This window comes from Scyliorhinus torazame, chromosome 4 (genome assembly GCF_047496885.1).
Source record: "Scyliorhinus torazame isolate Kashiwa2021f chromosome 4, sScyTor2.1, whole genome shotgun sequence".
In the NCBI taxonomy this organism is placed as follows: domain Eukaryota; kingdom Metazoa; phylum Chordata; class Chondrichthyes; order Carcharhiniformes; family Scyliorhinidae; genus Scyliorhinus; species Scyliorhinus torazame.
Window position 1 is genome coordinate 300,401,639 of NC_092710.1, and position 21,879 is coordinate 300,423,517.

The window sequence follows — 21,879 nt, forward strand, 5'->3', positions numbered from 1 at the left end:
CGATCCGCCCTTCCTGTTTGCGAACCTCACCCCGGATTGCAAACCCGTCGCCACCAGGAGCAGACATATAGTGTCCAAGACCGGATCTTTATTAGGTCAGAGGTCCAACGGTTACTGAAGGAAGATGTCATTGAGGCGAGCAACAGCCCCTGGAGAGCTCAAGTAGTGGTGGTAAAGACCGGGGAGAAGCATATGATGGTCATCGACTACAGTCAGACCATCAACAGGTTTACGCAGCTCGATGCGTACCCTCTCCCCCGCATATCCGATCTGGTCAACAGGATCGCGCATTACAAGGTCTTCTCCACGGTGGATCTTAAGTCTGCCAACCACCAGCTCCCCATCCGCACAAGTAACCGCAAATACACTGCCTTTGAAGCAGATGGGCGGCTCTACCACTTCTTAAGGGTTCCCTTCAGTGTCACTAACGGGGTCTTGGTCTTCCAACGAGAGATGGACCGAATGGTTGACCGGTACGGTTAACGGGCCACATTCCCGTACCTCGATAACATCACCATCTGCGGCCACGACCAGCAGGACCACGACACCAACCTCCGAAAATCCCTCCAAACCGCAAAAATCCTTAACCTAACGTATAACAAGGATAAATGCGAGTTTAGCCCCGACCGCCTAGCCATCCTCGGTGTTGGACGTTTTAGTTGCTGTGATTTGAAGAGTCTAAAGTTCCATTTCTTTTTCAGAAACACACATTTATTTCATCCCAACAGCCTTTGCACAAAACTCTAACTATACATCACCTGACAGAGGCCACCTGAAGCCCCTTTACATATCAGTGTCAATTAATGGATACTTAACATAAATGAGACAACTAATTGCAATGTCTCTTAACCCATTACTTAACAGTCTCCCCTTCCTTGGAGAAAAAAAATAATTAGGTGAAAACAAAATTTCAAGAAACTCAAAAACACACATGATTTCCCCCCCTTTTTTTGTTGTTTGGACGAGAAAGAAAAAAAACAAGTCACAGAAACAAGCGCCCTTCATTAACAATATCCAAAGTTTCTTTTCATAAAACAGTCTGACAGTTGATAGCTCCTGTCGATCCATTTAATTTTTGTTACTTCCCCTCTGTCCAACATCTGCTTCAAACTTGCGATGTCTATCCGTAACCTCTTTTCATTGACAATTTTGTAGAGTGCACATTTTCCCACAGGGATTTATTGTCAATGTGACAGTGAATAGGTATATGACCCAAATCCCCTAATCCCAAAATTTCTGTCAATATCATACTTATATTGTGTCTTTTTGTGAAACTCGGCCACGACTAATTGCTATTGGGCTGATGTTTTCCAAATAAGATTGCTGACGTAAAGTTGCCCCTAACTTAGTCTGTCCAATTTCCAGTCCAATATATTTAAATGCACCGGAAGCCTGACTTCTAACCCTGAATTCTTTCCTCAACCAGAGATTACTATAGCTTCAAAATCACTAGTCCCACCCCACAAAAAATCATCAACATGCATCATAAAAATGCCAGAAAGATTTCCTTTATAGTGCCAGTAAAACATTGCAGGATCTGCTTTCAACTGGCAACAGCCTAACTTTAACAAAACTGACCTTACTGAAAAATACCAGACTCTAGATGCATCATTTCATCCATATACACATTTGTTCAACTTCCAGAGTACCCCTTCTGTGTTAGCTGCTTCTTTAGGAGGACGGAGAAAAATGTCTCTCTGGAGCTGATGCCCCTGCAAAAAGACAGCTTTTATATCTATAGATTTGCATTCCCATGCCTTTGTGGCTAATAGAACCAAGAAAATCTTTAAAATAACCTTTCCTGTTGTAGGTGAATCGACCCTTAAATCCTGATCTTCTAAGTTTTCTTCAAATCCCCTTGCCACAAGCCTGGCCTTTGCCTTATAAGATCCATCCGGAAGAACTTTCTCCGTGCAAATCCATCTGTGGGATAGAGTTCTTTGTCCCCTATCTGGTACTTCCGTGTATACCCCAAATTCACTCACACTATGCAATTCTTGCTGTTTAGCTTCTTTGATAACTTTTTCATCTAATTTATTTGAAGCCACCAAAATCTCACGTGCATGTGGGCTTCTACTCCTATTAGTATTCATAGTCTTACTCATGTTCCGAGATCTTGATAAACTACGTCCCCTCTCCTGCCTGGTATCTCGTTCTGTACTGCTACTGCTTGATCTTTCCCTTCTGTTGTGGGATGTCCTTTCAATAGTTCTCGACCTTTTCCTGCAGACCTGTTCACTATCCGATGTACTATCTGAACTGGCACTGCGTTTCTGTGCCCTCCATTTTAGAACTTTGTTTTCCCAATCCATTGTCTTGACTCCTTCTCCTGAATGCTGTACATTCAACCAATGTTTATACTTTCCAGTGGCCTTCCCTGCTCTACTAATAACAGTTGCATCCTTCCATTGACTAGACCCTTCAGGCAAGTATGTCACTTTTGTACCAACTTTTGGCAGTTGCCCTTTCGGAAAAATGGCCTGTTCTAGTTCATCAGAAGTGTTGTGTTCCTCCACAGAAACCCTGTCTGTATCAGTTAATTGGTCCTCATAGTTCTGTAACACATGCGTACCAGATGACTCTGGTTCCTCGTCATGTCTGTTTGCTCTGTCTAAATTTGAAAATTTGTAATCTGTATCCATTGTCCTTGATGAATGTACCCTAACAGTTTGATTACCATGTTGCAAAATAATTGTTTTGCCATCTATGCCTATGATCTTCCCTGGGCCTTTCCATTCATTAGAATTGTCTCTCTTATAGTATACCATGCCTCATTGCTGAAAAACGGCATCTGATGGCTGTACGTTATGTCTTAAAGCTTTGCGAATTCTTTCAGAGACTTCTGCTTCCAAAAAGCTTTTCTACTGCTATGTAATGCATTTAAATGTTCAGCAAAACCAGAGCTAGTTGTAGTCCCCTCCCAAGCTGGAGGCTGGTCCAAAATGGACAGAATTTTAGGATTTCTACCAAACATTAATTGATAAGGACTATAGCCCCCAACCATCTGCAATGAATTCTTTGCATGTACTGCCCATGCTAAAGCTGAATTTAGCCTGCACTTTGGTCGATCTGCCAAAACTTTCTGAAGCATGTCATCGATGACAGCATGATTTCTTTCACAGACACCATTACTAAATGGGCTTTCTGCAGCCGTATTCATACTCGGATATTCATGATTTCACACATATCCCTAAACTCATCATTAGCAAATTCTCCCCCATTGTCCGGAAGGAATTTTGCCAGTGGACCCATTCCTGTCCCTATCCATTTTTCCACGATTTGATCCAGAATTACTCTCTTTTCTTTACTTCGTACAATCGTTGATTGACTAAATCTGGTTGCTAAATCTACAAAATGCAAAATAAATATATTATTTGCTTTATCCCAGATCTTAAGGTCCATGGCCACAATGTCGTTAAAATCCCTGGCCAAAGGTAGGGTTACTATTGGTCGTGCTGGTGTCCTTCTGTACTTCCAACAAACTTCACAGCGGTCATTAACCTGTTCTATCAGTTCAGTATCGTCATCATCCATTACCCCTGCACCCTTTAATAAATTTCTCAGCCTCCGAGGAGACGGGTGTGCAAATTGCCTATGCAGTTTTAATACCACAAGCTTTTTATCAGCTAAAGTCCCATTTTCAACTGCCATTAACACATCCTTAACCACTCTACTTGAAATATTATTTGTCAGTAATGGAATACAATAGTGTCCCGACTGTGTAAATTGTAAGTCCACCGTCTTTCCAAAAACTGTTGCCTTATCCTGTTCCATATCCAGTTTCATGTGTGCTTTCTTCATCGACGGTCTGCTCAGAAGCAAAGGTATCTCACTTGATACAACATCCGTGCTAATGAAATGATTCACTCCGGCAATATTGCAAGGGATCACCACTCTTTTCAGCGACTTCAGAGTATTATCATCCCCAAACCTGAAACTTGTGGAACTTTCAAATTACTTAACCTTGTTCCGATTTTCAGCATTCCAAGAGTCCAGGTAACATTTTAACCAGTCAATTCCACACACAGTAGATATGCAGCCATTGTCCAATACAGCACAGTTGAAGGATTCTGCAACCAACACCCTCATTACCGGTGTAAAACTGCTTGTCAATAGGACAATGCCTTCTTTCTGTTCACTATCTTTTTCCTCTTCTGACTCTTCCGTGTCATGTGTCGCTTCAAACACACTATCATAACGTTTTGGACAATTGAAAGCATAATGGTATTGAGAGTCACATCGAAAACATCGATTTATCATGCCCCGTGCATTTCTGGGGTTCATCTTCCTATTGTAGGTTCTAACTGGGTTTCTATCTTCATAATTTCCTTGTCTCGTTCTCATTCTATAGTCTTGAACCCTGTTCGTAGCCATACAATTTCACCATCCTGTTACTAGTGTATCTTCCATATTCTGCCTTATTGCAGGCTGACCTATTTGGGTCATCAGAGCCATCGGAATCGAATGTTTCCCCAGAAACTTTTGTAAAGCTTTTGTCATCTGTTCGAATAAGGTATCCTTGTCAGTAAACTAAACTCCTGTCAAAACCAGGAGCCTATCCATGTTGCTCACTCTAGCACAGTCAAGTAATTTAAAGACCAACACAGACTGTGGAAATTCCAGGTTGCGTTTCTGCAGCCTTTTATATAGTCTGCCAAATTCCATTATATAGTCTTCCTTTTTTTTTTCCGAAACACACATTTATTTCATTCCAACAGCCTTTGCACAAAACTCTAACTATACATCACCTGACAGAGGCCACCTGAAGCCCCTTTACATAATCAGTGTCAATTAATGGATACTTAACATAAATGAGACAACTAATTGCAATGTCTCTTAATCCATTACTTAACACTCGGCTACGTAGTGCATAATGGAGTGATAGGCCCCGACCCTGAACGCATGCGCCCCCTTATGGAGATCCCCCTCCCGCACTGCTCCAAGGCCCTGAAGCGCTGCTTAGGCTTTTTTTCTTACTACGCCCAGTGGATCCCCAACTATGCGGACAAGGCCCGTTCACTCATCCAATCCACAGCTTTTCCCCTGTCGATAGAGACCCGCCAGGCCTTCAGCCGCTTCAAAGCAGACATTGCAAAGGCCACAATGCACGCCATCGACGAGTCCCTCCCCTTCCAGGCCGAGAGTGACGCGTCCAACGTAGCTCTGGCGGCCACCCTCAACCAAGCGGGCAGACCCGTGGCCTTCTTCTCACGCGCCCTCCACGCCTCCGAAATCTGCCATTCCTCAGTCGAAAAGGAGGCCCAGGCCACAGTAGAAGCTGTGCGACATTGGAGGCATTACCTGGCCGGCAGGAGATTCACTCTCCTCACTGACCAACGATCGGTTGCTTTCATGTTCGATAATGCACAGCGGGGCAAGATAAAAAACGACAAGATTTTACGGTGGAGGATCGAACTCTCCACCTACAACTATGAGATTGTGTATCGTCCCGGGAAGCTAAACAAGCCTCCGGATGCCCTATCCCGCGGCACATGTGCCAACGCACAAGTGGACCGCCTCCGAGCCCTCCACGAGGACCTCTGCCACCCGGGGGTCACTCGTTTTTTCCACTTCATCAAGACCCGCAACCTGACCTACTCCATCAATGAGGTCAGGACAGCCACCAGGAATTGCCAAGCCGCACTTCTATAGGCCAGAGAAAACGCACCTGATAAAAGCTTCCCGTCCCTTTGAACGCCTCAGTATGGATTTCAAAGGCCCCCTCCCCTCCACCGACCGCAACACGTACTTACTGAACGTGATTGACGAGTACTCCCGGTTCCCATTCGCCATCCCCTGCCCCGAGATGACCGCAACCACCGTCATAAAAGCCCTCCATGGTATCTTTACGCTGTTCGGTTTCCCCGCCTACATACACAGTGATAGGGGGTCCTCCTTCATGAGCGATGAACTGTGTCAATTCCTGCTCAGGAAGGGCATTGCCTCGAGTAGAACGACCAGTTACAACCCCCGGGGAAACGGACAGGCAGAGGGAGAACGGAACGGTCTGGAAGACCGTCCTCCTGGCCCTGCATTCCAAGAATCTCTCAGTCTCCCTCTGGCAGGAAGTCCTCCCGGATGCCTTCCACTCCATCCGGTCACTGCTGTGTACCATGACCAACCAAACACCTCACGAACGCCTCCTTGTCTTCCCCAGGAAGTCCTCCTCTGGAACCTCGCTCCCGACCTGGCTGGCAGCTCCCGAACCAGTCCTGCTCCGGAAACACGTGCGGGCGCACTAATCGGACCCATTGGTCGAGAGGGTCCATCTCCTCCACGCTAACCCTCAGTACCCCTACGTGGCGTACCCCAACGGCCGACAGGATACGGTCTCCCTACGGGACCTGGCGCCCGCTGGATCCCCACACCCCCCCCCCCGCCACCAGCCCCACCCTCCCTCCCACCGGCGCACCCCACAGCCGCCCCCTTCCCAGGTGGATCAGTTCTTCCACCAGCCCCGTCTAGGCCCTACCCACCGGCGCACCCCACAGCCGCCCCCATCCCAGATCAGTCGGCCCTTCCACCAGCCACGTCTAGGGGTGATGAAGCCGCCACAGGAGCCGAAACCACGCTCCCGGAGTCACAGACGCCCGAACCTCCACCGACATCACCACCAAAGCTACGACGATCGCAGAGGACGACCAGGGCCCCCGATCGACTAATTGCTTCCTTTTGAAATGTACATTACTGTTGTAAATAGTTAAAAGTTGCAATGAGGCAAAACGCTGTACGGAGGCATTACGGTACCTTCATAACTATAACTTCTACCACTTCTACCATGTTGTAATACGAAGCCACCACCCCCGCTGGACTCTTTTTTAACAGGGGGTGAACGTGGTAGTCTGTGTTAGGAGGATTACGTACCTAGTAATGCCGGAATACCATTGGTGGAGAATGTAATTGTTCCCACTGGATAAGCTTGCATGTTAGCTCCGCCTTGCAAGGCGGGGTATAAGAGCCCGTGCTGCCCCAGCAGCTTTCTTCTGTACCTGCACTGCTGTGGGAAACATCTAGCGTATTAAAGCCTTCAGCTGTCTCCAATCTCGTTTCTGAGGTTATTGATCGTGCATCAATTTGTCCTTACTGATGGCCACTACATTCACCTCTGCCCCCTGATTCTCCTGGAGCTCTGGCATCCCACTGGTGTCTTCCACCGTGATCTATTAAGTTCTATTCAAGTAACTATTCATGTTTCCTATTATTACTTATCCAGTCCCTTTGGTTCAATGTCTATTTTTGCCTCTCACTTACCTTTTATCTATTTAAAAAAACTCTTCCTATCTTCTTTTATATTACTCGCCAGCTTGCACTCATATTTCATCTTCTCCCCCTTATTGCTTTTTTAGTTGTCCTCTGCTCGATTTTAAAGGTTTCCCAATCCTCTGGCTTCCCACTAATCTTCGCCACTTTGTATGCTTTTTTTTAATGCTGTCCTTGACTTCCCTCGTCAGCCATGGACGCTTTGTCCTCCCCTTAGCATGTTTCCTCCTCCTTGGGATGAATTTCTGTTGTGCCTCCCGAACAACCCCCCAAAACCCACTGTCTTCCTTGCTAAGCTCCTTTTCCAATCAACTCTGGCCAGCTCCTCCCTCATGTATTTGTTGTTACCCTTATTTAATTGTAATACCATTGCATCTGATTCCAGCTTCTCCCCCTCAAACTGCAGGGTAAATTCTATCATATTGTGGTCACTGCTCCCTAAGGGTTCCTTCACCTTAAGATCCCTAATCAAGTCTGCCTCATTACACATCACCAAATCCAGAATTGCCTGTTCCCTAGTAGGCTCTGTCACAAGCTGCTCCAAAAAAAATCTCTTCGACAAGAACAAAGAACAAAGAAAAGTACAGCACAGGAACAGGCCCTTCGGCCCCCAAGCCCGTGCCGACCATGCTGACCGTCTAAACTAAAATCTTCTACACTTCCTGGGTCCGTATCACTCTATCCCCATCCTATTCATGTATTTGTCAAGATGCCCCTTAAATGTCACTATCGTCCCTGCTTCCACCACCTCCTCCGGTAGCGAGTTCCAGGCACCCACTACCCTCTGTGTAAAAAACTTGCCTCGTACATCTACTCTAAACCTTGCCCCTCGCACCTTAAACCTATGCCCCCGAGTAATTGACCCCTCTACCCTGGGGAAAAGCCTCTGACTATCCACTCTGACTATGCCCCTCATAATTTTGTAGAACTCTATTAGGTCGCTCCTCAACCTCCGTTGTTCCAGTGAGAACAAACCGAGTTTATTCAACCGCTCCTCATAGCTAATGCCCTCCATACCAGGCATTCCACAAATTCCTTTTCTTGGGATCCACTACCAACCTGATTTTCCCAGTCCACCTGCATATTGAAGCCCCCCATGATTATTGTAATATCTCCTGATTTATTTTATGCCCCCACATCCTGATTACTGCTCAGGGGCTTGTACATACCTCCTATCAGGGTCATTTTACCTTTGCGATTCCTCAACTGTACCCACAGAGATTCTATGTCTTCTGATCCTATATCGCTCCTTTCTATCGATTTAACTTCATTCCATACTAACAATGCAACCCCGCCCCCTTTGCCCATCTGCCTGTCCTTTCGATAGGACACATATCCTTGGATATTTAGATCCCAGCCTTGATCTCCTTGCAGCCACGTCTCTGTGATGCCCACAACATCGTACCGGCTAATTTCAATGTGCGCAACAAGCTCATTTACCTGGTTCCATATACTGCACGTATTTAGGTGCAACACCCTCAATCCTGCATTGACCTCCCTTCTCACAGTTGTCACCTTTTTTGCTCTGCTTGAGGGTGATGTTGTTCCCTTATTTTTTTTCTCTATTTCCCCATCAGTTATTACACCTTCTAAGCTCACATTCTGGTTCCCACCCCCCTGCCATACTAGTTTAAATCCTCCCAAGTGACTCCAGCAAACCTCCCAGCCACGATATTGGTGCCCCTCCAGTTTAGATGCAACCCGTTCATCTGGTACAGGTCCCACTTACCCCGGAAGAGATCCCAATGGTCCAGAAATCTGAAACCCTCCATCCTACCAGTTTAGCCACGTATTTAGCTGCTCTATACTCCTATTTTTAGCCTCACTGGCACATGGCACAGGGAGTAATCCTGAGATTACAACCCTAGAGGTCCTGCTTTTTAGCTTACTGCCTAACTCCCTGAACTCCGCCTGCAGGACCTCATCCCCCTTCCTGCCTATGTCGTTAGTATCTATGTGTACTACGACCTCTGGCTGTTCACCCTCCCCCTTCAGGATGTCCTGTGTTCGTTCAGAGACATCCTTGACCCTGGCACCAGGGAGGCAACATATCATCCTGGAGTCTCTTTCACTACCACAGAAGTGCCTATCTGTGCCCCTTACTGTGGAGTCCCCTGTAACTATCGCTCTCCTGCCCTTTGCCCTCCCCTGCTGAGCAACAGAGCCAGTTGTGGTGCCACTGTTCTGGGCGCTGTTGTTTTCCCGATAGGCTATCCCCCCAAACAATATCCAAAACGGTGTACCTGTTAGAGAGGGGGCTGCCACAGGGGATTCCTGCACTGACTGTCTGCCCTTTCTAGCGGTCACCCATCTGTCTGCCTGTACCTTGGGTGTGACCACGTCTCTATAACTCCTGTCTATGATGTTTTCCGTCACCTGCAGGCTCGTAAGTGCACCCAACTGCCGGTCCAATCGAACCGCGCGGTCTGTGAGGAGCTGCCATTGGTTACACTTCCTGCAGACGTAATCGGCCAGAATGCTGGAAGCATCACCAATCTCCCACATCTCACAGTTAGAGCACTGCACCCTGCTGAGTGACATTTATGCACTCGTTAATTAATTCAAAATAAATACTTACATTTTTTTAGATTAAGTTACAATGGACTATATGGCTCTAGCACTAGATTGTTCTTGTTTCTTTGACTGCCTTTGGTGATGGAGGCCCCTCATGGTCACGTGTGCATTATACTCCAAGCCACCTGTTACTAGACTCACCTGAGAGCTGCTGATATAGGCTAGGAACCGAGCAGCCTCCTCCTCCAATGAATGCTGTGAACTGGCCCAGGGTTGGAGTTCAATGTGCCATCGTGGCGACTATCAAAAGAAGATAGACTGCAGTTAGTGTGCGTGTAAAACCTAAGGTTCACTGATCATTCAATATATTATCATTGATTGTTTGTAACTTAGTCCTCACGACTGCTAAGTGGTAAGCTTACGTCCCCACTACCTCCAGTGTGGTTGCTTTTGTAATGTTCTTTGATTATGCTGATATTAGATCTTGATGTGGTAGTGTTAACAAAGAACATCAGACTTTGTTTTACAACAATACAATTTATTACTAACACTCCTCTAAAGGATTACTAAAATGGCCAAGATTAATAACAGTTGGAAATAATGGTCTAACATTAACTCACACTAAGATACTACAGAGCTACTTTAATATATGACTGCTATCAACTCCTTGCTAACACCTTCTGGGGCGTCCGGGTCATGTGCCTGCATACTTGCACCACCTGCTGTTCGGATGTTGGAACTACAACAGTCAAACATATAACTTATAATACTCACACAGATGATGATCTACTAATATTACGTACAGATGACAGCTTTCTCAGATCATGCCACTAAACCCAGGGATCTTGCATAGCCGAGACATTGCATGAGAATCTTGCAGTTGGCCAGCTTGCCCTGTTAATGGCCAATTTAGTTTCACTTCCGTTCCCACCTCTCTATTGAGGTAATCATTCCGGCAAAAGGGAACAATTCCGAAGCCAAAAGGTTTTAGTATCACTAAGCTGTGACAATGATATGTATGGAATTGGCTGGAGCAGAGCACAGAACCTTCCAGTGCTCATGATTTACTGACACCAAGCTGTCCCCATTTTGCTGGTGATGAACAACCTGTGGTGAAGTGCAGCTCCTCATCACTGGCAAAGGTGATGCCCTTTGTCAGTTCTGGATTCAGAAATACGTGTCAGAATACATCTTGGTAAAAACAAGGATTTCGGGAGAAAGGCGTTCTACCTGAAAGCATTACAAAAGCAGGTTCAATAGTGACTTTTGAACTGGAGTTGGAGAAATACTTGAAGGGAAAATCTTGGCAGGGCTGAGGGGAAAAAGCAGGGGAGTGGACTGAATGAGAAAGCTCTCTCAAAGGCGAGGCAGAAGCAAATGGCCTCCTCCTGCACTTTCTGAGTTATGTTCACTCCAATTTCTTCCACTTAGTAATAATAAGAATAATCTTTATTAGTGTCACAAGCAGGCTTACATGGACACTGCAATGAGGTTACCGTGGTTATTCCCTAAACCAATATGGCTGCTGCTGAAAGATGTGGGGTGGGATTCTCCGTCTCTGAGACTCAGTGTTGACGCCAACGCAGAATACAGGATTTTCATAACAGCAAAACTGGCTGAACCTGGACCGATTCAGCAACTGTGGAGGGGCTAGCACACGTGGAACACAATCAATTTCAATGAGAAAGGGGGCAGGATTCACCAGGTCCGTGACTGACACTCAGGAAGCTGACAAGCTGCGACCGCAGATACACATTACAATCCCCACACACACTCATCCCAGCCAACAAGATGGCACTGGCTGTGCTGGAGCGCACCCATAGAGCTGATGGGTCGGCTGGGGCCAGAGGGCACCTAGGGGGGTGGCCTGGGGGGACACCTACACAACGCGTAGCACTAAGTTCACAGTGTGCTGTCAGCGGCGTGCACAGCTGCATGGCTGCCTTCCCGGCTGCGGCAATGGTGATCCGTGCCTGCCCATCCCGACCCCACAGCCACCCTCCGCTGCTCCCCCCCCCCCCCCCCCCCCCCCCCGGCCCTGGCAGAAGCCTCGCGGCCAGTGGCACAACTGCAGGCAAACTAGGGCAATGTTGGACTTTCCGTAACTCCTCTCTCTCCCTCTGCAGCCATGACGCTAGTATCAAGATTTAAAAGCACAAGTAAACTGCGCCATGGGGAACTCGGCCCATCGGAGGCGGAGCATCGCGGTGGCCCCGGAGAATACCGGGTCGGACCCGCTAATGACATGCAAACAGTGTTTACTGTACGCGAGTTCCACAGACTCTCAACCCTCAAAGAACAGGTTCCTCCTCACCTCTATCTTTAATGAGGTACCTCTTATTTTAAAAAAGGTATTCCCTAGTTCTGGTCACAAGGGAAAACGGACATTCAGCATTCACCCTGTCAGGGCCCCCTCAGGAACTCAGAATTTTCAGAAAAATCACCTCGCATTCTTCAAAACTCCAATAGATACAAGGCCAACCTATCTAATAAAATAATCCCCTCATCCCAGTAATCAGTCTAGTCAACTTTCTTTTTATTATTATGCGTTTTATTATAATGCGGGATGTGGGTGGTGTTCCCGTACATCAGCTATCCAGGTCACAGGTTTGGAAGGCGCTGTTAAAGGAGCCTTACTGAGCTGTGGCAGTGCATCTTGTTCACACTGCTGCCATTGTGTGTTGGTGGTGGAGGGAGTGAAAGTTCGTGGCGGTGGATAGATGCCAATCGAGTGGTGGATGGTGTCAAGCTTCCTGAGTGTTGTTGAAGCCGCACTCATCCAGGCAAGTGGAGATGATTCCATCACGCTCCTGACTTGTGTCTTGTAGAGTCAGGAGGCGAGTTACTCTCCGCAGAATTCCCAGTCTTTAACTTGCTCTTGTAGCCATTGTATTTACATGACTAGTCCAGTTCAGTTTCTGGTCAATGGTAACCCCCAGGGTGAATGTCAAGGGCAAATGGTTGGATTCTCTCTTGCTGGAGATGGCCATTGTCTGGCACTTGTGTGACGTGAATGTTACTTGCCACTTCAGCCCAAGCCTGAATTTTCTCCAGGTCTCGCTGCACATGGACAGGTACTGCTTCAGTACCTGAGGGTGGCACAATGGTACAGTGGTTACCACTGGTGCCTCACAGCTCCAAGATCCGGGGTTCAATTCCAGCCTCGGGTGACTGTCTGTGTGGAGTCTGCACTTTCTCACAGTATCTGCGTGGGTTTCCTCCGGGTGCTCCATTATCCTCCCACAGTCCAAAGATGTGCAGGTTAGGTGGATTGACCATGCTAAATTTCCCCTCAGTGTCCAAAAGGTTAGGTATACTGGGTTACGGGAATAGGGTGGAGGCGTGAGGTTAAGTTGGGTGCTCTTTCCAAAAGCTGGTGCAGACTCAATGGGCTGAATGGCCTCTTACAGAACTGTATGGGTCCTATGATTCTTGAATAGTGCTGAACATTTTCATGAGCAACTGACCTTATGCTGGAAGGAAGTCATTGATGAAGATGGTTGGGCCTAGGGCCTGAGGAACCCCTGCAGTGATGTGCTGGAACTGAGATGATTGACCTCCAACCACCACAACCATCATCCTGATTCCCATTGACTCCAGTTTTTCTAGGCCTCCTTGATGCCATAGTCGATAAAATGCTGCCTTGGTGTCAAGGGCAGTCACTCTCTCAGCTCACCTTTGGAGCTCAGCAGCAGGATTCTTCAACCCCCCACCGGGTCGGAGAATCCCTGGGGGGGCAGCGCGAATCCCGCCCCGCTGCCCCAACGCCGGCTGCCATATTCTCCGGCGCCGTTTTTTAGGCGGGGCGGGGTTCACGCCACGCCGGTCAGGGGCAGTTAGCAGCGGCCCCCCCCCCGGCAATTCTCCGGGGCCCGATGGGCCGAGCGGCCGTCCGTTTTTGGCCCACCGATCTGCGGGTGGGCCTGTGCTGTGGGGGCACTCCTTCCTCCCGCCCCGGCCCCTGTAGGGCTCCGCCATGGCCGACGCGGAGAAGAGAACCCCCTGCGCATGCGCCAAAACATGCAGGTGGTTCCGTGCATGCGCGAGATCACGCTGGCCCTTTGGCCCATGTGCAAACTCGCACAGTCCCTTCGGCACCGGCTGGAGTGACGCCAACCCCTCCGGCATCCACCTAGCCTCCGGGACAGGTGAGACAGTTGACGCCGGAGTCGTTGATGTCGGATTTCCCGCTGGCGTGGGGACTTAGTCCCCGGAAAGGAGAATCCCGGCCCAGCTCTTTTGTCCATATTTGGACCAAGGCTGGAATGAGGTCAGGAGCTGCTTCCAATTAGGGTTAGGGTTAGGGTTAGGGTTAGGGTTAGGGTTAGGGTTTAGGGTTAGGGTTAGGGTTAGGGTATGGCCTTTCTTAAATAGTGAAACCAAAACTGTCCACAGTACTCCAGATTTGAACACCCCAATGCCCAAAACAATTGTAGCAAAATATACCTACGTTGATACTCCATTCCCCTTGCAACAACAACATTCCATTTGCCTTCCTAATCTAAGGTTTTGTGATTCCTGACGCGATGGCGATTTGCTAGTGGTAATGTCATGAGACTAGCATTCCGGAGGGCGGGTAAATGCTCTGGAGGTTCCTGCCACCATGACAGCTGGTAGAATTTTAAAATAATTCATAGATTCTCGACAGTGCAGAAACAGGCCATTTGGCCCAAGGTTGTAATGAGGTCAGGAGCTGCTTCCAATGCAATTATGGCCTTTCTTAAATAAGAAATTAAATAAGAGCATCCATCCTCGGCCCACTCTCCCACCCTATCCCCCAACCCATCCCACCGAACCTGCACATCTTGGCACACCAAGGGGCAATTTATCATGGTCAAGCCACCTAACCTGCACAACTTTGGACTGTGGGAGGAAACCGGAGCACCCGGAGGAAACCCACACACACACGGGGAGAATGTGAAAACTCCACACAGAGCCACCCGAGGCTGGAATTGAATCCGGGTCCCTGGGGCTGTGAGGCACATAAATCGGGAACTAAAAAGCTAGTCTTAGGTGACCATAAAACCGATTGTCATAAACCAATTGCTGATCATTATAAAAACTCATTTGGGGGGGAAGGAAATCCGTCGTCCTTACCTGGTCTGGCCTACATGTGAGTTCAGACGCATAGCAATGCGGTTGACTCTTGACTGCTCCTGTGAAATGGCCTAGAAAGCTACTGAGTTGTATCAAACCACTATGAAGTTATTAAGGAATGAAGCTGGATAAACCACCATGGCATTGACCTCGGCACTGGAAAGGACAAAGGCCCAGTCCTGTTGATCCTGCAAAGTCCTCCTTACTAATGCCTGGAGATTTGTGCCAAAGCTGAGAGAGTTGTCCCTCAGACTAGTCAAGCAAAAGCCTGACAAAGTCACACATATGGAATTTAAACCTTACCGACAATGTCCCAGGCGTGAGCTTCATCATTACTCAGTAAGAGGGCGGCATGTGGCGCGGTGGACAGCACTGGGACTGCGGCGCTGAGGACCCGGGTTCGATCCTGGCCCTGCGTCACTGTCCGTGTGGAGTTTGCACATTCTCCCCGTGTCTGGGTGGGTTTCACCCCCACAACCCAAAGATGTGCAGGTTAGTTGGATTGGGCACGCTAAATTGCCCCTTAATTGGGAGAAGAAAAAAAATTGGATACTCCAAATTTACTTTAAAAAAATCCTTACTCAGTATGTCCTGTCCCACTGGCAGGTCAGGCCCAGCAGAAGTGGCAGCACAGTAGTAAACAGTCTGGAGGGAGTTCTCAACATCAGCTCTGGAGCCCACAAAGCATCATGGCTTCAGGTCACACATGGGCAAGAAAACCTCCTACTGATTACCATGTACAATTTCATTTCATTTTCAATGACCTCTGCCCTGAGCTGATGAATCAGTACTCCTCCATGTTGAACACCACTTGGAGGAAGCACGGAGGGTGGCAAGGGTGCCGAACATACTCTGGCTGGAGGCCTTCAATGTTGATCGGCAAGTCCCAGAGGACATAGCTGCTAGACTTGGACTGCAGCAGGTGGCGAGGGAACCAGCAGGAGAGAAAAACGTACTTGACTTCATCCTTGCCAATTTACCTGCTGCAGAGTGATCGCCACATAGTCCTTGTGGAGACAATCTCCTGTCTTCACATTGTGGATACCCTCCAATATGTTGTGTGGCATTGCCATTGTGCTAAATGGAACAGATTTCAAACAGATCTAGCAACACAAGACTGGGCATCCATGAGGTGCTGAGGGCCATCAGCCGCAGCAGAATTGTACTCGACCACAATCTGCAACCTCATGGCCCAGCATATCCCCCTCTCTACCATTACCACCAAATCAGGGGACCAACCCTGGTTCAATGAAGACTGCAGGAGGGCATGGCAGGAGCAGCATCAGACAGACTGAAAAATAAGGTGTCAACCTGGTGAAGCTACAACATAAGACTACTTGCTTGCCAAACAGCATAAGCAGCAAGTAATAGATGGAACCACGTGATCCCACAACCAGTGTATCAGATCTAAGCTCTGCAGTCCTGCCACATCCAGTCATGAATGGTGCTGAACAATTAAACAACTCGTTGTAGCAGGAGGCTCCACAAATATCCCCATCATCAATGATGGGGGAGTCCATCATATCCACGGCTGAGGCATCCGCAACCAGAGTCAGCCAGAAATACCGAGTGGGTGGTCCAGCGAAAACATTTTCTCAGCATCGACCCTGGTCAGCCACGCTTGATGTGAAGTGGTGCCCCTCAAGCTATAAGCTCCTAGCAACAGACTAGTAACCTGTTCCCAGCAACACTAGCCATGGAAACAGAAGAACGTCTGTCTTGCGCACCACCAGGTGTGGGAAGAAAATCAATAGCCCTGTCAAAGCTCTTTCGGTTCAATCAAATTTCATTCTTCTAAACCCAAAGGAATATAGGCCTGGCCTAGTTAATTCCTGCTTGCGGGACAATCTCATCACAAGGGAAAAGAAGCAATGGGCGACACCTTCACATCTATCTATCTCTGCCCTCTTGGGTAGAGAGGGCGGGTTTAGTATAACATCACATTGAATACAGGTCTACCTCAGTAATGCACTGGGAAGCGTTATCCTAGATTTGTGCTCTAGTCTCTGGTGTGGGAGTTAAACCCATAATGGTCTGACCCAGAGGTGAGAGTTTTACCATCTGCACATCCATAATGGATTCCATCACACTGCAATTCAGTTTAGCATCTGTTTTGTGTGTGTCAAAATGCACAAGGCTGTGCCAACCAGCCTATAAACACACGGACATTTACTATTAATGATCGAGTGCATGATTTCCATTACAGTTTGTGAATTAATCTGACCTGTCATCCAGGTCTCTGCTGCTAGGGATGGCAATAGGTTGCCATTCATTTGAAAAGAATGAATTTACATTTCAATAGCATCAGTCAGAATCTCAGGACACCACAGCGTACCTTAAGTCCAATGAAGTACTTACTGTCGCAATTTAGAAAATTCAGCAGCCAATATGTGCCCAGCAAGTTGCCACAAAGATAAATGCGGTAAATGACGAGACAATCTGTTTTGAAGTTGGTTGAGGAATAAATATTGGCCAGGACACCAGAGACTTTTCTTTGAACAGTGTCATGGGATTTTTTATATCCAGTTAAGAGGGCAGATGGAGAACTCCACCTAGAATAAAGAACAAAGAAAAGTACAGCACATGAACAGGCCCTTCGGCCCTCCAAACCCGTGCCGACCATGCTGCCCGACTAAACTACAATCTTCTACACTTCCTGGGTCCGTATCCCTCTATTCCCATCCTATTGTCAAGATGCCCCTTAAATGTCACTATCGTCCCTGCTTCCACCACCTCCTCCGGCAGCAAGTTCCAGGCACCCACTACCCTCTGTGTAAAAAACTTGCCTCGTACATCTACTCTAAACCTTGCCACTCGCACCTTAAACCTATGCCCCCTAGTAATTGACGCCTCTACCCTGGGGAAAGGCCTCTGACTATCCACTCTGTCTATGCCCCTCATAATTTTGTAGACCTCTATCAGGTCTCCCCTCAACCTCCGTCGTTCCAGTGAGAACAAACCGAGTTTATTCAACCGCTCCTCATAGCTAATGCCCTCCATACCAGGCAACATTCTGGTAAATCTCTTCTGCACCCTCTCTAAAGCCTCCACATCCTTCTGGTAGTGTGGCGACCAGAATTGAACACTATACTCCAAGTGTGGCCTAACTAAGGTTCTATACAGCTGCAACATGACTTGCCAATTCTTATACTCAATGCCCCGGCCAATGAAGGCAAGCATGCCGTATGCCTTCTTGACTACCTTCTCCACCTGTGTTGCCCCTTTCAGTGACCTGTGGACCTGTACACCTAGATCTCTCTGACTTTCAATACTCTTGAGGGTTCTACCATTCACTGTATATTCCCTCCCTGCATTAGACCTTCCAAAATGCATATCCTCACTTCCGGTTGCGGCTATGCGGAGCTAAGCTGCACGATTCGGCAGCTCCCGCTATTACGGACTTTCGGGCTCGTTAGAGGAGCCCCAATGGAATTTTTTTCGAAGACAACCCGTGGGGAAGGGAAGAGAGAGGTCCCCCTTCAACTTTTATGGACCGGACCAGAAGTGAAACGGGCAAAAAAGCGGCATTGGAGCAGCGGGAGAAGCGAGGGAAAAAAACCAAAATGGCGACGGCCGGGGACAAAGCGGAATGCGGGCCGGAGCTGCAGGAGTTCATCAAGCGCTGCTTCGAGGAGCTGCGCAAGGAGATGCTGGCGCCTATGTTGTCGGCAATTGAAGGACTAGGGATGACCCAGAAGACCCACGAGGTAAAGATCCATGAGGTACAGAAAAGAGTCAGTGAGAACGAGGACGAGATCTTGGGCCTGGCGGTGAGAGTGGAGCAGCATGATGCGCTACACAAGAGGTGGGCGGGAAGACTCGAAGACATGGAGAACAGGTCGAGGAGAAAGAATCTGCGGATCCTGGGTCTCCCTGAAGGAGTGGAGGGGGCCAATGCCGGGGCATACGCGAGCACGATGCTCGGGGCGATGATAGGCGCAGAGGCCCCTTCGAGGTCGCTGGAGCTGGACGGGGCACACCGGGTGCTGGCGAGGAAGCCCAAGGCAAATGAGCCGCCAAGGGCGATGGTGGTGAGATTTCACCGGTTCACGGACAGAGAGAGGGTCCTGAAATGGTCCAAGAAGGAGCGGAGCAGTAAGTGGGACAAGGCAGAGATCCGAATATACCCGGACTGGAGCACGGAGGTTGCAAAGCGGAGAGCGGGTTTCAACCGGGCCAAAGCGGTGTTGCACCGGAAAGGAGTGAAATTCGGAATGCTGCAGCCAGCGCGACTGTGGGTCACATACAAGGGCCAACACTATTATTTCGAAATGCCTGAAGAGGCGTGGACCTTCATACAAACCGAAAACCGAGAGCCCCTCCAATCCGGCTGAAAACGTGGAACGTGAGGGGCCTGAATGGGCCGGTGAAGAGGGCCCGAGTGTTCGCGCACTTAAAGGGACTGAAGGCAGACGTGGTCATGCTCCAAGAGACACATCTGAAGATGGCGGACCAGGTCAGGTTAAGATGGGGATGGGTAGGACAGGTATTCCACTCGGGACTGGACGCGAAGAATAGAGGGGTGGCAATATTGGTGGGGAAGCGGGTGTCATTTGAGGCCAAGACTATCGTAGTGGATAATGGAGGGCGATATGTGATGGTGAGCGGTAGGTTGCAAGGGACGTGGGTGGTGTTGGTAAATGTATACGCCCCGAACTGGGATGATGCTGGATTCATGAAGCGCATGTTGGGGCGCATTCCGGACCTGGAGATAGGAGGCCTGATAATGGGAGGGGACTTCAATACAGTGTTGGATCCAGCACTGGACTGCTCCAGATCAAGGACTGGAAAGAGGTCAGCGGCGGCCAAGGTGCTTAGGGGATTTATGGATCAGCTGGGGGGAGTGGACCCATGGCGGTTTGCAAGGCCGCAGGCCAGGGAATTTTCTTTTTTCTCCCATGTGCACAAAGCCTACTCCCGGATAGATTTTTTTGTTCTGGGCAAGGCGCTCATCCCGAGGGTGGAGGGGACGGAGTATTCGACCATAGCCATTTCAGATCACGCCCCGCATTGGGTGGAACTGGAGCTGGGAGAGGAGAGGGACCAACGCCCGCTGTGGCGGCTGGATGTGGACTGCTGGCAGATGAGGTGGTGTGTGGGAAGGTGAGGGGGTGTATCGAAAGGTACTTGGAGGCCAACGACAACGGGGAGGTGCGGGTGGGGGTGGTATGGGAGGCATTGAAGGCGGTGATCAGGGGAGAGCTAATCTCCATCAGGGCTCATAGGGAGAAGACAGAGGGCATGAAAAGGGAGAGGTTAGTGGGGGAGATTTTGAGAGTGGACAGGAGATACGCAGAGGCCCCGGAGGAGAGATTACTTGGGGAAAGACGATGGCTCCAGACGGAGTTTGACCTGTTCACCACAGGGAAGACAGAGGCACAGTGGAGGAAGGCGCAGGGGGCAACCTACGAGTATGGGGTAAAGGCTAGTCGGATGCTGGCACACCAGCTCCGTAAGAGGATGGCAGCGAGGGAAATAGGGGGAGTCAAAGATGGAAGGGGAGCCACGGTTCGGAGTGCGACGAAAATAAACGAGGTATTTAAGGCCTTCTATGAAGAGCTGTACAGATCCCAGCCCCCAGCGGGGGAAGAAGGGATGAGACGATTTCTAGACCAACTGAGATTCCCGAGGGTGGAGGAGCAAGAGGTGGCTGGTTTGGGGGCACCAATTGGGTTGGAGGAGCTGAGCAAGGGTTTGGGGAGTATGCAGGCGGGGAAGGCCCCGGGACCGGACGGGTTCCCGGTGGAGTTCTACAGGAGGTACGTAGACCTGTTGGCCCCACTACTAGTGAGGACCTTTAATGAGGCAAGAGAGGAGGGGACCCTGCCCCCGACAATGTCGGAAGCGACAATTTATTTGATCCTAAAGCGGGACAAGGATCCACTGCAATGTAGATCGTACAGGCCGATCTCGCTCCTCAATGTGGATGCTAGGTTGCTGGCAAAAGTGCTGGCCACTAGGATCGAGGACTGTGTCCCGGGGGTGATCCACGAGGATCAGACAGGATTCGTAAAGGGCAGGCAATTAAACACCAATGTGCGGCGGCTCGAAAACGTGACAATGATGCCATCGGAGGAGGGAGAGGCGGAGATAGTGGCAGCTATGGACGCGGAGATGGCCTTTGACCGAGTCGAGTGGGAGTACCTCTGGGAGGTGCTGCGTAGGTTTGGGTTCGGAGGAGGGTTCATCAGTTGGGTTAAGCTCCTTTACAGAGCCCCGGTGGCGAGTGTAGTGACGAACCGGCGGAGGTCGGAGTACTTTCGGCTGTACCGAGGTACGAGGCAGGGGTGCCCCCTGTCCCCCCTGTTGTTTGCATTGGCGATCGAACCCTTGGCCATGTCATTGAGGGCGTCTAGTAAATGGAGGGGTGTGGTCCGAGGGGGAGAAGAGCATCGGGTGTCGCTTTATGCGGATGACCTGTTGCTGTACGTGGCGGATCTAATGGAGGGGATGGTGGAGGTCATGCAGACTCTGAGGGAGTTTGGGGAGTTCTCGGGCTATAAGCTCAATGTAGGGAAGAGTGAGCTCTTTGTATTACAGGCAGGGGACCAAGAAAGAGGGATAGGGGACCTACCGCTGAGGAGGGCGGAGGGGAGCTTTCGGTATCTGGGGATCCAGATAGCCAGGAGTTGGGGGACCCTACATAAACTGAATCTGACGAGGTTGGTGGAGCAAATGGAGGAGGATTTCAAAAGATGGGACATGTTACCGCTCTCGCTGGCGGGTAGAGTGCAGTCGGTCAAAATGGTGGTCCTTCCGAGGTCTCTGTTTGTGTTTCAGTGCCTTCCCATCGTGATCACTAAGGCCTTTTTCAAGAGAGTAGATAGGAGTATAATGGGGTTGGTGTGGGCGAATAGGACCCCGTGGGTAAGGAGAGGGTTCCTGGAATGCAGTAGGGACCGAGGAGGGTTGGCGCTTCGAAACCTCGGGAGCTACTACTGGGCAGCAAATGTGGCGATGATCCGCAAGCGGGCGATGGAGGTAGAGGGGGCGGCATGGAAGAGGATG

General features: G+C 49.2%; 1 protein-coding gene across 1 annotated transcript in view; it reads right to left on the reverse strand.

Moving 5' to 3' along the window:
- mettl24 (methyltransferase like 24) overlaps positions 1 to 21,879 on the reverse strand; it is a 374,921-nt gene that overhangs the window by 307,696 nt on the left and 45,346 nt on the right. Inside the window, exon 2 of the mRNA XM_072500008.1 lies at positions 9,976 to 10,074. Within this exon, the coding sequence (XP_072356109.1) occupies positions 9,976 to 10,074 (99 nt within the window). The remainder of the gene's footprint in view (positions 1 to 9,975; positions 10,075 to 21,879) is intronic.